The following is a 15,592-nucleotide window of genomic DNA, read 5'->3' as shown; positions in this document are numbered from 1 at the left end:
TTTTCCTGTTGAAAAACATTTGTTTAGTTTTGTGTCGATTCCCGTTTATATTCTTTCATGTAGTCAAGCAATTCGTAAAAATCACCATTTTGAGAATCGAAAATAACCTACATCGTTAAACAGCGTATAACATAAATGTCTATTCAGTTGAGTAACAAAGACAGGATCATTGCGCATTTTCCTAACCATTCGAGATTTTTATTTAGAACTCTATCGACTGCGTGTTAACGACCAATCTCTTTTTAGTGTGTGAATTTCCGTTTTTAATACGAGTGCAAGGCGAAAAAGTTTTCCGCAGGTCGCCATTTTCCCAGCTAACTATGCCCCGATTAGAAGCGAGGAATTATTGACAAATTGCGCCACTAGTCTATCAGTTCATGAAGCCTCCGGCAATACGCGGTCCACTACTGACGTCACTGCTGGCCACCTCTGACTAATAGCGCTTAAAGCCTCAGTGTGTTAGAGGCAACACAAGAGGCGACGAGAGGGTATCCACCCATTTGTTTAATGGGAACCAAGCGCCGCGCTGTTAAGTTCAGTTTCCAGAGACAAGTGTAAAGCAATCTTCTAATTCCGCCAATGACTCGCCGTCCTTACATAATGTACGAACTACGTCGTGGTATCGAGTAACGGCCTCTACTGTATAAACACATATGACTGAATGCAACTAACAACGAATATGTTCAAAGTGACGTAAGTATGAATGTATGTACGTATGGAGATGCTGAAATACAATTTATTCATCCCTCTTACGAATAACCAATTGAAGACGCATGTTATAATTTTCGGTACAGAAAACGTACGCCTTTCTGAAATGATATAATATAGTACAACACTGACTCTTTCGTTGTGTTAGCTGTCTTGGTATATAAACGACGTTTGCGTGCACAGGTGATGGATCATGTATCAGTTTGTTTCTACGACAATTAAAAGAAACGGATGCAGTTATCGAAACATTGCGACCATGAAACAGTGGGAACAACTGAACTTGTTTGTCGTATCACGAAGAGCACACTGGGATGTTGCGTGCACTACTCGACGATGGTTAAGTGGATGTAGTCGTGCACTTTGCAGCTGCATTGCGATTATCTTACCGACTCCAAGGCTATGCCTCTGCACTGCGATCATGGCAGTTCAAGTGTTTCCAGATGTGTCTGAGTACGTTGTTTTGCTACTGTGAATGTATGACAGGCAAGCGCGGAGTTCACTTGCCTAAACGGTCAAGGCGCGCAACAATTGGGATACCTGGAGGAAGTTTTCGCCGTTTAACTGGAAAAACATTCCTGCATTTGCACTTTTTCATCGCGTTGTCTGAACGCTACGTAATCGGTCGGGGTGCGTGAAAAATTTGTAGCACACCCGAACGCAGGGTGTGCCTTGGTATGAGACTTAACTCATCACTTAGGAAGTTCTGAATACACAAAAGCGAGCACTAAGAATAACATTTGGTGTTCATCCGCGACCGTCATGTAGCTACCTCTTCAAGGAGTTTGGCATTTTGACTGCACCACCACAACATACATTGTATGCGCTAATGAAATTCGTCATAAATAATCCATCACAATTTGAGAAGAATAGTGATGTCCATACCTATAATATTGGAAGAAGAATGACCCTCATTACCCATAATTAAAGCTGTCAATGCCTCAGGAAGCAGTTCAGCAGGCAAAAACAAAAATTTTTGATGATTTGCCCAGTAACATAAAATATCTGTTAAGTAGCAAAGCAAATTCTAAATCCAACCTAAACTGACTTCTCCTGAACCACTTCTTTTTTTCTATGTGCGAATTTAAGAAAAATACCATCTATTTTTTAAGTGTGGCTGCATAACCGGCACTAAAAATGTGTTCATGAATGTTAATACTAATCAAGCATACATGTCCAGTAAACTGATTTCTTTCGCATTATTTCGAAGGAAGAATCGTTCAAATGATCTATTGAACATTTAACTATCTAACTAACTCTGTGGAGTGCTGTACTTCGGAGAAAAGCGACGAGGTTATACTTGTACTAGAGGCAAACGAAAAATGGAACGTTGTTTACGGCCTTTCCCAGTCCAGTCTTTTCCGCTGATTGGTTGGTTGGTTGGTTTCGGGGGGAGGAGACCAGACAACGAGGTCATCGGTCTCATCTGATTAGGTACGGATGGGGAAGGAAGTCGGCCGTGCCCTTTGAAAGGAACCATCCCGACATTTGCCTGGAGCGATTTAGGGAAATCACGGAAAACCTAAATCAGGATGGCCGGACGCGGCATTGAACCGTCGTCCTCCCGAATCTTTTCCGCTGAAGAGCTGCATATGCGTAAATGGAAAAAGCATTCTGGGTATTAGGCAATTTCAGCAGTTCCAAACTGAGAACCAAGGTAGCTTGGTCGGAGTGTAGTCTGTGTTCACTTTGTTGACGACGGTGAAAGAAGGAACAGGTTGAAATGCGACGCAGGTAGGGATTAGTTAAACGCCTCGTCGACTTCGAAGTCATCAGAGTCGTTGATGTAGGATGGAAAAAAAATATGCTATAAAATTCGTCGTGACTTTTTTGAAGTAAACATACTAGAAAGTATTCTTAGGGAAACGTAAATGAGGTGCTGCACAACTGCACTTTTCCGAATACTGTCCAATACCGTAACGACTGCTTCAAATCAGTTGGTACTCTAAGAAAAACACAAAAAAGTGGCTTAATTTCATGTCCACAAGTGACGAGCGCATCGTCATGCACGGTATCTTAGGTCCGCATTCCAATAACACGTTGCGGAATTTATCCCTAGACACAGATGCTCAGTCTGGAGTTTAGGAATTGTATAATGCCATCTCTCATCTGCTTGTTTCTAAGCTGTATTAGGAATAACTTTTTCGAGAAACCGCATCCGAACCGGCTACCTCCCACTGGGGCAACGGTGTGTCGAAGACAGCGAGAATTTTGTAAAAAGGACAGCGGCTGTGCGCGTTAATTTGGAGAGCGCTCCAGCCAAGTAATGCTCATTTCCCCTCCGTGGAAGCAGGTATTTAACTTATTGCACAATCTCCGGCAATTCTTTCCATACCGTAGAGCTGATTTAAATGGAATCCTTCAACCCCGTTTGCATAATCCTTTCTTTGCCTTCTATCTCTTCTCCCTCTCTTAATTATGTGCCTCTACCTGCCCCCTACCCCTACTTTGGTCTCCCTCAACAACGCAATGTCATGCGAAACATGATTGCCATAGTGACAATGGCAAAGTGCATTAAATTGTGTTGTACATATATTGCTCTGCAGCTTGGAGAAATTGCACATGTATATCTTATTAATAATTGTGCATTTGACGATATCTGCTTACATAAAGTACATGATTTCTGATGTGATATACTTGTATAGCACTGGTTTCCTACGTATCCTATTCTATGTAACTGGCATCTTTCCTATTCATCAACTTAAAAATTTGACTCGATGGAAGGAAAATTGTATGAAATAACGAAGTCGTAGTTGCCGTCACTGAGTATAGAATTCCACAAAACTGTTTTTTGGACTAAGTAAAAAAAATTGAAAGTTCGCTGGACCAGCTGTATAGCCACGGATGGAAATACATTCGGAATAAGGTATGATTTCTCTTTCGAAAGAAACGTTTTACCACACTTACCGAGCGAGCCTCGTCCGTAAATGAGAAATTTTTTTGCAGATATCATCGCAAGGATACAATTGTGTTTTAATAGAGATGATTAATGCAGGGGCAGTTTTAGGAATCTTCCGTAGAGAGGCAATTCCGTAAAACAGCAACAATATTGTAATCTGTCTACTGCACAAGAAAAAGGCCAAAACGTAAAAACTGCTGTCCTATCAGCCTCCGTGCGGTACAAGATATTTGCCAAAGATTATCACCAGGTAGACACACACGTTAAAAAAAAAATTAAAAATCTCACAAACAAATAAGTTTGTATACACGCGCTAATCTCAGGAACTACTAAAGGGCTTTTAACATGGTTTTCAGTATTAGATAGGCTGCCTGAGGTGGAAGGGCCGGACGCCCTGACCGAGCGGTTGTAGGCGCTTCAGCCCGGAACCGCGCTGCTGCTACGGTCTCAGGTTCGAATCCTGTCTCGGACATGGATGTGTGTGATGTACTCAGGTTAACATGCCCTCAGATGTTAAGTCCCATAGGGCTTACAGCCATTTGAACCATTTTTGAAGTGTAAGGTTTGTGTATATACAATATACTGTTTACAGTAATAAGGAGCGTGTACTATATGTACTTCTATCTTTTCCACAATTAATTGGCGATTGCAATGGCGTCCATGGTGACGATGGCAGCTACGAGTTGTTCATCCAGAGACGAGGTGGTCTCTGGTGGGAAAGTCACTTAAGTAACAGCCGCCGCCACACATCCAGAGAGCAGCGTAGCTTGTCCAGAATCTATACATGTTATAAACTGAAGTTCGCCCTTTGTTTCTCTATCTGCATATGAAGGCTAATCTCAGGAACTACTGTAGGAGTATTGATACGGTTATCTCTAACAGACAGACCGATTCATGAGGAACGTTCGTGTACATCACTCCATACTATAAAGAAGTTGTCTGGCCGTAGTGCTTATCTGTGCGATGCTGTGGCGGGTCTCTAATGTAGCAATAGAACTTGCCTGGACTTTCTTCTTTTTGATGGTAACATGGTAGCTATTCTTTGCATCTACTCTAAACAAATTTAAACCGCTAATGAAAGAAGTTAACGCAACAAATTTGTATGTAGCACTGAGAAACAATTACAGCAAGATCACAATAACGTACAGTCGTGGTCAGATAAAAAATAAATAAAAAGAACAGAACGCCTTGGCGGCTAGAGATAGGACGTTCATATTCACAGGACATATAAATTAATATGTCCTGCAGAAATGAGAGCATTTCAGCCACCTCTGTTCAGCATGTGTCCTGTTGCCTAGTAGTCACACGGTCCGCCATGGCCCCTGATAACTTGTTCCATACGTAATGACATTGACGCATATAAGGCGTGAATGGTCTCCTGTGGAATAGCCATCCATGCTGCTTTCACCTGGTTCCAAAGTTCATGTGTGGTGGTTGGCACTGTGTCACAGCGCTGCATCATATCCCACACATTTTCGATTGGCAACAAGTATGATATCTGGCGGGCCAGGGCAAAAGGCTGACGACTTGTGACACCAAAAAGGCGCGTGTTCATGCAGCAACATGTGGTCGTGCATTGTCTTGCTGAAAAATGGCGTCTGAGGTGTTGTGAAGAAAGTATATGGCTACGGGTCGCAGGATGTCATTCACGTTAAGTCACACTAGTCACAGACACGTACCGATTGTGATTTTTGGTTGTACCCAATAGGACCCGACACCATAAGGCCTTGAGTTGGCGCTGTATGTCTCGTGTGAATGCAGCCACTGTGATGCCGCTCCCCCTGTCTGCGGCGAATCAAAATGCGGCCATTATTTTCAAACAAACAGAGACTGGATTCGTCCGAAAACACTACCTGATGCCATTCCTGACCCGAGTGACGTCGTTCCATACATACACCACTGCCGCCTAGCATGTTTCTGCACATTCGTCAAAGATAGGCCAAGCGGACGACGAGCACGTAACCAACGCCGTAATAAACGGCGACGGACTGTCACTCTTGATAATGTACGATGTGTTACACCGTTCAACTATTGTGCCAGAGCCGAGGAGGACGCAGATATTCCTGCAATGCCATTCGGATGAGGGGTAGATCTTCTCGGGAGGTGTGCGTTGTGCGACCTGACCCATCTCGACATGCTCTACGGCCTTCCGTGTAACGTTCTGCACACGCCCGTTACACTGGCGAAACAGTTCGTCCTACACGAGCACCAATTTCCCGGATGGATGCGATTCTCCCATGCTAGTAATACGCGCTCTTGAAAACCCACCGATTTCACGGTACGGTTTACGCACACGTCTGCGAGGCATCCTGCATGCCTGCTCAAGTCACACTGATCCATTACCTTCGGTTTATGGCGACAACGAGAGCCGCATTACCAGGAAGTGTTGTTCCACCACGATATCGACGTTGACCTTGAACCCACTAGTCTAGATGGTTCAAATCCTAATCATTTCTACAGAACATACTAATCCACACGTCCTGTGCATGCGAGCGTCCTATCTCTATCCGCTGAAGGTGTTCTGTTTTTTTTTTTCTGAACATGAGTGTACATTTAACACATCGAAAAGAAAAATGCACAGATTACAAGTCAAGTCACTGAACCTGCTGATGAGATTGTGTGTTTAGGGCAGTAGTAAGAAACAACTGGATGATAAGAAAAGAAATATTCGAAGATAACTTGCAATGAAACGGAAACTGAAGTTTCGTAAACGTTGTATAGTATCAGCTTTGACTTATGGTGATATGATACACGTATGTTATGGTAAAACCGTTCAAAAACAGAGGAAAACAAAGATATGGAACAGTGAAAAAACTGGAGTGGTAGATGTAACAAAAATTGTAATGATAATTACATTGAAGTAGCCTGTACCCAGGCGAATAGAAGATAGATGAGTCAAAAAATTTCTTTGTTGAATTTGAAGATACACTACTGGCCATTAAAAATGCTACACCAAGAACAAATGCAGATGATAAACGGGTATTCATTGGACAAATATATTATACTAGAACTGACATGTGATCACATTTTCACGCAATTTTGGTGCATAGATCCTGAAAAATGAGTACCCAGAACAACCAACTCTGACCGTAACAATGGTCTTGATACCCCTGGGCATTGAGTCAAACAGAGCTTGGATGGCGTGTGCAGGTACAGCTGCCCAAGCAGCTTCAGCAATGATACCACAGTTCATCAAGAGTAGTGACTGGCGTATTGTGAGGAGCCACTTGCTCGGCCCCCATTGATCAGACATTTTCATTTGGTGAGAGATCTGGAGAATGTGCTGGCCAGGGCAGCAGTCGAACATTTTCTGTATCCAGAAAGACCCGTACAGGACCTGCAACATGCGGTCGTGAATTATCCTGCTGAAATGTATGGTTTCGCAGGTATCGAATGAAGGGTAGAGCCATGGGTCGTAACACATCTGAAATGTAACGTCCATTGACCAAGTGCCGTTAATGCGGACAAGCGGTGACCGAGATGTGTAACCAATGGCACCCCATACCATCACGCCGGGTAATACGCCAGTATGGCGATGACGAATACACGCTTCCAATGAGGATTCATCGCGATGTCGCCAAACACGGATGCGACCTCATGATGCTGTAAACAGAACCTGGATTCATCCGAAAAAATGACGTTTTACCATTCGTGCACGCAGGTTCGTCGTTGAGTACACCATTGCAGGCGCTCCTGTCTGTGGTGCAGAGTCGAGAGTAACCGCGGCCATGGTCTCCGAGCTGATAGCCCATGCTGCTGCACACGTCGTTTGTAACGATCCGTTACAGCCATGCGGATAAGATGCCTGTCATTTCGACTGCTATAGTGATACGAGGTTTTGGAATCCAGCACGGCGTTCCGTATTACCCTCCTGAACCCACAGATTCCATATTCTGCTAACAGTCATTGGGTGTCGACCAACGCGAACAGCAATGTCGCGATACGTTAAACCGCAATCGCTATAGGCTACAATCAGACGTTTATCAAAGACGGAAACGTGATGGTACGCATTCCTCCTCCTTACACGAGGCATCAAAAACACGTTTCACCAGGCAACGCCGGTCAACTGCTGTTTGTGTATGAGAAATCGGTTGGAAATTTTCCTCATGTCAGCACGTTGTAGGTGTCGCCACCGGCGCCAACCTTGTGTGAGTGCTCTTGAAAGCTAATCATTTGCATATCACAGCATCTTCTTCCTGTCGGTTAAATTTCGCGACTGTAGCACGTCATCTTCGTCGTGTAGCAATTTTAATGGCCAGTAGCGTATATGAAAGGACTGAGAAGAGTACCTAAAGGTTGTGGGAGGATGGCGTCATAAAATACACACGACGAGCAACTATGATGTGTCTATCTGAGGACTATAATTAATGTAAAAGTCTGGAGGCGGCCTTTATGATATTGGACGGATGATGATGGTGGTGGTGGTGGTGGTGGTGGTGGTGATGATGACTGACACTGAAGTTCGATATGGTGAAACAGGGCACCAAGGCTGGTGGCTCAGTGGTAAGACAATGGATTCGTATTCAGGAAACGGCAGTACAAATTCCCGTCCGGCCTTACAAGCTTTAGGTTTTCCATGATTTCTCCACATCATGTGAGGCGAAGGCCGAGATCGCTTCTTTGAAAGGATGCGGCCGAGATCGTTCCCTGTTCTGTCCCAATCCCAGCTTGTGCTCCGTCTCTTATGATGCTGTTGTCGACGAAACGTGAAAGGAATGAAGATCATCCTTCTTTCTTTAAAAAGGATCGTGATGTGGCTGTTCATAAGATATCGGAATCGTATTAGGATGAACAACGTTTATATCGTTTACGTAAATACTATGACAGGTCTTCCGCGGCTTCCCCAAAGGGAAAGTGATTTCAGGAGACCACCAGGCGCGTCAAGGGATAAAAATGTCACAATCTTTCGAGCAGGTACTCCCTGGAAACCGTCCAGTGGAACGACTGCTGATGGACTGCTGGTACGCCCTCCTATTCTCTAGCTGCGGGTTGTGAAGTCATTGGTGACCGCGGTGTTGGAATTCAAGGGCACATGTGGACCGCGTATAGCGCTGTGCTGAAGGTCGCCCTCTATTAAAAATGTTATCAGCGACTGTTATTCCAATGGCGTTCTTAATTACAGTGTCCCACAGACATTTAGTGCAAGCCACGACAGATGTGTTGTCGATTTTGTTTTGGTGAATGTGTTTTTTTGGAGCAAGCTTATTGTGTTACTGGCCGTACTAGCAGGATATTTTGTAAATATCGGGCTTTCTAAGACGTGTCACATCTTCAACTGGCTGCAGTGATTAACTGTACATCGGTCTGATTTTGTGTCTCTTCAGCAGGCGGCTTCACCCGACACGGAGCCACAGAACGGAAGAAAAATGCAAATTTGTTTTCGTGCTCCTCGCCCGTGGTCTTATTGCGATTCTTAATTGAGATCATTTCATTTATTTGGTGATAACTGTATCACTTGTTCCCGACGACCTTGTGCAGTTAGCTCAGCTCTTGGGGCAGGTTGTCGGCTACTGATGTTCCTGCACAAAGTATCAGCTATTGTAGCACAGTAAGCTCCTGTGTCCGGTTATGATGGCGTGTAAGTACGGATCGATTTGGGTAGGTTTCCAGTACACGCTGTGGCCAAGGCATCTATTTCGTTTACAGCGTACAAAGACGTCGCGGAAGAGCAAGGCATTGTCTTTTTCTATTACCGTAGTGAACGGGGTGTTACTGCTAATGATGTTGAGAGGTTCCGGGAACTCATCACTTTCTTCACGTCCTTGAGGCCAAATAACGAACGTGTAGTCAACGTATTGTAAGAAACAGTAAGGCTTTAATGGGGCCACGTATAAGGCGACTCCTCGAATCACTCCATAAAGAGGGAGGCGACCGCCTGAGTTAACAGGCTTCTCATTGCAACACCGCAGTATGATCGTAAAACAGGTCATTGTACAAAAAAGAAGATGCGAAAAGTGTTTTGTCTTAAAACCTGGAACACCTCACTCTCGTGGCTGGAATCCCGATAACACATTATTGAATGTTACCATCACGAAACTCGGCGCCCTTATATCTACGATTTTCTGTGCCCCTCGTAGTTGAACTGAATCACCCATCCAGGGGTCGGTCTCTAATGACCTTCTCGTCAACAAATATGAATCTCTAATCTTCAGCGCTTCCCTCGAAATACAGAATAAAGAACTAGGACTTTTTTTTTTAATTACTTAGCAGATTCTGTGAGACAGCGCAAGCCAGAGCCATTCGGTTATGGAATGGATAAGTAATTTACAAAATGCTGATTAGAAAATTAAAAAAGGAAAGAAACATAAAAAAAATTAATAAAACACGGCAAAAATCGTAGGAGAGTGTACAGATAATAACGTTACATCACAAAGAAAAGTTCCAACTACTACGAGGAACCAGAGTGCAGAAGAGACGAAATGGGCGACAATGAACTTGGATTTGAATACTTGGGATTTACCACTCAATTTTCTCTTCATTTATTTTCCTGTTCTGCTCGAAACCAGCTGCATAGTGCGCACATCTTAGGACAATAATTCACCATTTCCACCCTAGCCCGCACGATCGAGCGTATACGGTTTAAATTTATTGTGGCCCAACCACACTACTGGCCATTAAAATTGATACACCAAGAAGAAATGCAGATGACAAACGAATATTGATCGGACAAATATATTATACTACAACTGACATGTGATTACATTTTCACGCAATTTGGGTTCGTAGATCCTGAGAAATATGTACCCAGAACAACCACCTCTGGCCATTCGTAATAACGGCCTTGATACGCGTGGGCATTGAGTCAAACAGACCTTGGATGGCGTGTACAGCTATAGCTGCCCATGCAGCTTCAACACGATACCACAGCTCATCAAGAGTAGTCACTGGCGTAATGTGACGAGCCAGTTGCTTGGCCACCATTGACCAGACGTTTTCAATTAGTGAGAGATCTGGAGAATGTCCTGGCCAGGGTAGCAGTCGAACATTTCCTGTATCCAGAAAGGCCCGTACGGGACCTGCAGCATTCTGTCGTGCATTATCCAGCTGAAATGTAGGGTTTCACAGGGATCAAATGAAGGGTAGAGCCACGGGTCGTAACACATCTGAAATGTAAGTTCTACTGTTCAAAGTGCCGTCAATGCAAACAAGAGGTGACCGAGACGTGTAATCAATGGCACCCCATACCATCACGCCGGATGATACACCAGTATGGCGATGACGAATACACGCTTACGACGTGCGTTCACCGCGATGTCGCCAAACACGAATGCTACCATCATTATGCTGTAAACAGAACATGGATCCATCCGAAAAAATGACGTTTTGCCATTCGTGCACCGAGGTTCATCGTTGAGTACACCATCGCAGACACTCCTGTCTGTGATGCAGAGTCAAGGGTAAATGCAGCCATGGTCTCCGAGCTGATAGTCCGTGCTGCTGCAAACGCCGTCGAACTGTTCGTGCAGATGGTTGTTGTCTTGCAAACGTCCCCATCTGTTGACTCAGGGATCGAGACGTGGCTGCACGATCCGTTACAGCCATGCGGGTAAGATGCCTATCATCTCGACTGCTAGTGATACGAGGCCGTTGGGATCCAGCACGGCGTTCCGTATTACCCTCCTGAACCCACCGATTCCATATTCTGCTAACACTCATTGGATCTCGACCAACGCGAGCAGGAATGTCGCGATACGATAAACCGCATTCGCGATAGGCTACAATCCGACCTTTATCAAAGCCGGAAACGTGATGGTACGCATTTCTCCTCCTTACACGAGGCATCACAACAACGTTTCACCAGGCAACGCCGGTCAACTGTTGTTTGTGTAGGAGAAATCGGTTGGAAACTTTCCTCACGTCAGCACGTTGTAGGTGTCACCACCGGAGCCAACCTTGTGTGAATGCTCTGAAAAGGTAATCATTTGCATATCGCAGCATCTTCTTCCTGTCGGTTAAATTTCGCGTCTGTAGCACGTCATCTTCGTGGTGTAGCTATTTTAATGGCCAGTAGTGTACATCAATTTCCTGTGCGCCTGCAAATTGCAACGATTCTGCGGATTTACGGCTTTCGTTTGGTAGTCGTTTTGTTCAGTACTGGTGCCACCAGAACCCAAAAGATCATTTCAACGAGAAGACAAAACCATGCATCACCGAGATAAACACAATAGTTTTCCTGTATTTCGTTTGTTTCAGGCAATTCTTGATTTCTTTTAGATTAATTAATGTAAGATGTCCAAACAAACGTATGAAGTGCCTTTTGGATATTATACATGTTTGTTTTTGAGTAGCATGCTAGCGAATTCTTGAACAAACTATCACCATGAGAATTTTTTCAGTATTTTTACCTAATTTCAGATGTCATAAGGTATAGAAAATGATACCTATCAGATAAACTTCTACGAAAAAAAATATCCAAGTACACATCGTCTTCCCCTCTAGTGTCCACTGGAGGAATGCCACAGTTTGTACCGAATAAATCAATATTGTCAACAAGACATCCCTCAACACCCCGGCGTGCTACAACACGGGTGAGGGAAACTTGTGACTTTCCTTCGGCGGCTGCACGTTGTGGTTGCTCACCTGGAGGGTGTGAGTGGGAAGGCCGAGACCGCGTACGGGCCGCCGACAGCGAGCGGAAGCTCTTCCTCAGGCTGAGCCGGTGGGCGGAGCGCGGGCTGCCCTCCGCGGGGGCGGCAGCTGCGGGGGCGGAGGCTGAGGCTGCACTCGCGTCCGGCGGGGGCGTCGCCGCCGCCCGCTGCTCCCCGTCCGCGCCCGCCATCGCTCGCCCTCCTGCCAAACAAATTACGTCTCAATTCTTGCCTGCACACGTAATTAAAAAAATAATAACTTATGTTGTTGCATTGCACCTTACATGTAAATAGTTAACCTCAACCTCCACTACACTAACAACTTCTGATCTGAAGCTTAAAGTTAGGCACCTCTTCAAGGGACATACGCCTCCTGGTAAGAGGCAGCGTACAGTCTGGATGGAAGGATCTTAATTGTGGTCCCTCTCTTTGGAGCCCAATCCGACTGATACCTATGGTAGATCGGTTAAAACTACCGTTCAGGCTGTGTTGCTGCCGGGTCCAGAAGGTGCTAACTTCCACACCACGAATCATTATAAGTCTCACTGGCTCAGCATGAATTGTTTGTACAACAAACCTACACAGACTATACCTCAACCTCCACTACACTAACAACTTCTGATCGGAAGCTTAAAGTTAGGCACCTCTTCAAGGGACCTACGCCTCCTGGTAAGAGGCACCGTACAGTCTGGATGGAAGGATCTTAACTGTGGTCCCTCTCTTTGGGGCCCAACCCGACTGATACCTATGGTAGATCGGTGAAAACTACCGTTCAGGCTGTGTTGCTGCCGGGGCCAGAAGGTGCTAACTTCCACACCACGAATCATTATAAGTCTCATTGGCTCAACATGAATTGTTTGTACAACCAACCTACACAGACTATACCTCAACCTCCACTACACTAACAACTTCTGATCTGAAGCTTAAAGTTAGGCACCTCTTCAAGGGACATACGCCTCCTGGTAAGAGGCAGCGAACAGTCTGGATGGAAGGATCTTAATTGTGGTCCCTCTCTTTGGAGCCCAATCCGACTGATACCTATGGTAGATCGGTTAAAACTACCGTTCAGGCTGTGTTGCTGCTGGGGCCAGAAGGTGCTAACTTCCACACCACGAATCATTATAAGTCTCACTGGCTCAGCATGAATTGTTTGTACAACAAACCTACACAGACTATACCTCAACCTCCACTACACTAACAACTTCTGATCGGAAGCTTAAAGTTAGGCACCTCTTCAAGGGACCTACGCCTCCTGGTAAGAGGCAGCGTACAGTCTGGATGGAAGGATCCTAATTGTATTCCCACTCTTTGGGGCCCAACCCGACTGATACCTATGGTAGATCGGTGAAAACTATTGTTCAGGCTGTGTTGCTGCCGGGGCCAGAAGGTGCTAACTGCCACACCACGTATCATTATAAGTCTCATAGGCTCAGCATGAATTGTTTGTACAACAAACCTACACAGTCTATACCTCAACCTCCACTACACTAATAACTTCTGATCTGAAGCTTAAAGTTAGGCACCTCTTCAAGGGACCTACGCATTCCGTTAACAGGCAGCGTACAGTCTGGATGGAAGGATCTTAACTGTGGTCCCCCTCTTTGGAGCCCAACCCGACTGATACCTATGGTAGATCAGTTAAAACTACCGTTCAGGCTGTGTTGCTGCCGGGGCCAGAAGGTGCTAACTTCCACACCACGAATCATTATAAGTCTCACTGGCTCAGCATGAATTGTTTGCACAACAAACCTACACAGACTATACCTCAACCTCCACTACACTAACAACTTCTGATCGGAAGCTTAAAGTTAGGCACCTCTTCAAGGGACCTACGCCTCCTGGTAAGAGGCAGCGTACAGTCTGGATGGAAGGATCTTAACTGTGGTCCCTCTCTTTGGGGCCCAACCCGACGGATACCTATGGTAGATCAGTGAAAACTACCGTTCAGGCTGTGTTGCTGCCGGGGCCAGAAGCTGCTAACTTCCACACCACGAATCATTATAAGTCTCATTGGCTCAGCATGAATTGTTTGTACAACCAACCTACACAGACTATACCTCAACCTCCACTACACTAACAACTTCTGATCTGAAGCTTAAAGTTAGGCACCTCTTCAAGGGACATACGCCTCCTGGTAAGAGGCAGCGTACAGTCTGGATGGAAGGATCTTAATTGTGGTCCCTCTCTTTGGAGCCCAATCCGACTGATACATATGGTAGATCGGTTAAAACTACCGTTCAGGCTGTGTTGCTGCCGGGGCCAGAAGGTGCTAACTTCCACACCACGTATCATTATAAGTCTCATAGGCTCAGCATGAATTGTTTGTACAACAAACCTACACAGTCTATACCTCAACCTCCACTACACTAATAACTTCTGATCTGAAGCTTAAAGTTAGGCACCTCTTCAAGGGACCTACGCATTCCGTTAACAGGCAGCGTACAGTCTGGATGGAAGGATCTTAACTGTGGTCCCCCTCTTTGGAGCCCAACCCGACTGATACCTATGGTAGATCAGTTAAAACTACCGTTCAGGCTGTGTTGCTGCCGGGGCCAGAAGGTGCTAACTTCCACACCACGAATCATTATAAGTCTCACTGGCTCAGCATGAATTGTTTGTACAACAAACCTACACAGACTATACCTCAACCTCCACTACACTAACAACTTCTGATCGGAAGCTTAAAGTTAGGCACCTCTTCAAGGGACCTACGCATTCCGTTAAGAGGCAGCGTACAGTCTGGATGGAACGATCTTAACTGTGGTCCCTCTCTTTGGGGCCCAACCCACTGATACCTATGGTAGATCGGTTAAAACTACCGTTCAGGCTGTGTTGCTGCCGGGGCCAGAAGGTGCTAACTTCCACACCACGTATCATTATAAGTCTCATAGGCTCAGCATGAATTGTTTGTACAACAAACCTACACAGTCTATACCTCAACCTCCACTACACTAATAACTTCTGATCTGAAGCTTAAAGTTAGGCACCTCTTCAAGGGACCTACGCATTCCGTTATGAGGCAGCGTACAGTCTGGATGGAACGATCTTAACTGTGGTCCCTCTCTTTGGGGCCCAACCCACTGATACCTATGGTAGATCGGTTAAAACTACCGTTCAGGCTGTGTTGCTGCCGGGGCCAGAAGGTGCTAACTGCCACACCACGTATCATTATAAGTCTCATAGGCTCAGCATGAATTGTTTGTACAACCAACCTACACAGACTATACCTCAACCTCCACTACACTAATAACTTCTGATCTGAAGCTTAAAGTTAGGCACCTCTTCAAGGGACCTACGCCTCCTGGTAAGAGGCAGCGTACAGTCTGGATGGAAGGATCTTAATTGTGGTCCCTCTCTTTGGAGCCCAATCCGACTGATACCTATGGTAGATCGGTTAAAA

At 45.3% G+C, this 15,592-nt stretch overlaps 1 protein-coding gene across 2 annotated transcripts in view; it reads right to left on the bottom strand.

The window, feature by feature from the left end:
* LOC126365909 (protein disabled) overlaps positions 1–15,592 on the bottom strand; it is a 467,529-nt gene that overhangs the window by 317,721 nt on the left and 134,216 nt on the right. For both annotated transcript variants that reach the window (XM_050008634.1, XM_050008633.1), the window contains exon 2: positions 12,185–12,394. In XM_050008634.1, coding sequence (XP_049864591.1) covers positions 12,185–12,383 — 199 coding nt within the window. In that variant the 5' untranslated portion in view covers positions 12,384–12,394. The remainder of the gene's footprint in view (positions 1–12,184; positions 12,395–15,592) is intronic.

Source organism: Schistocerca gregaria, chromosome 4 (assembly GCF_023897955.1).
Source record: "Schistocerca gregaria isolate iqSchGreg1 chromosome 4, iqSchGreg1.2, whole genome shotgun sequence".
Classification (NCBI taxonomy): Eukaryota; Metazoa; Arthropoda; class Insecta; order Orthoptera; family Acrididae; genus Schistocerca; species Schistocerca gregaria.
This window is presented reverse-complemented; position numbering and strand designations above follow the sequence as displayed.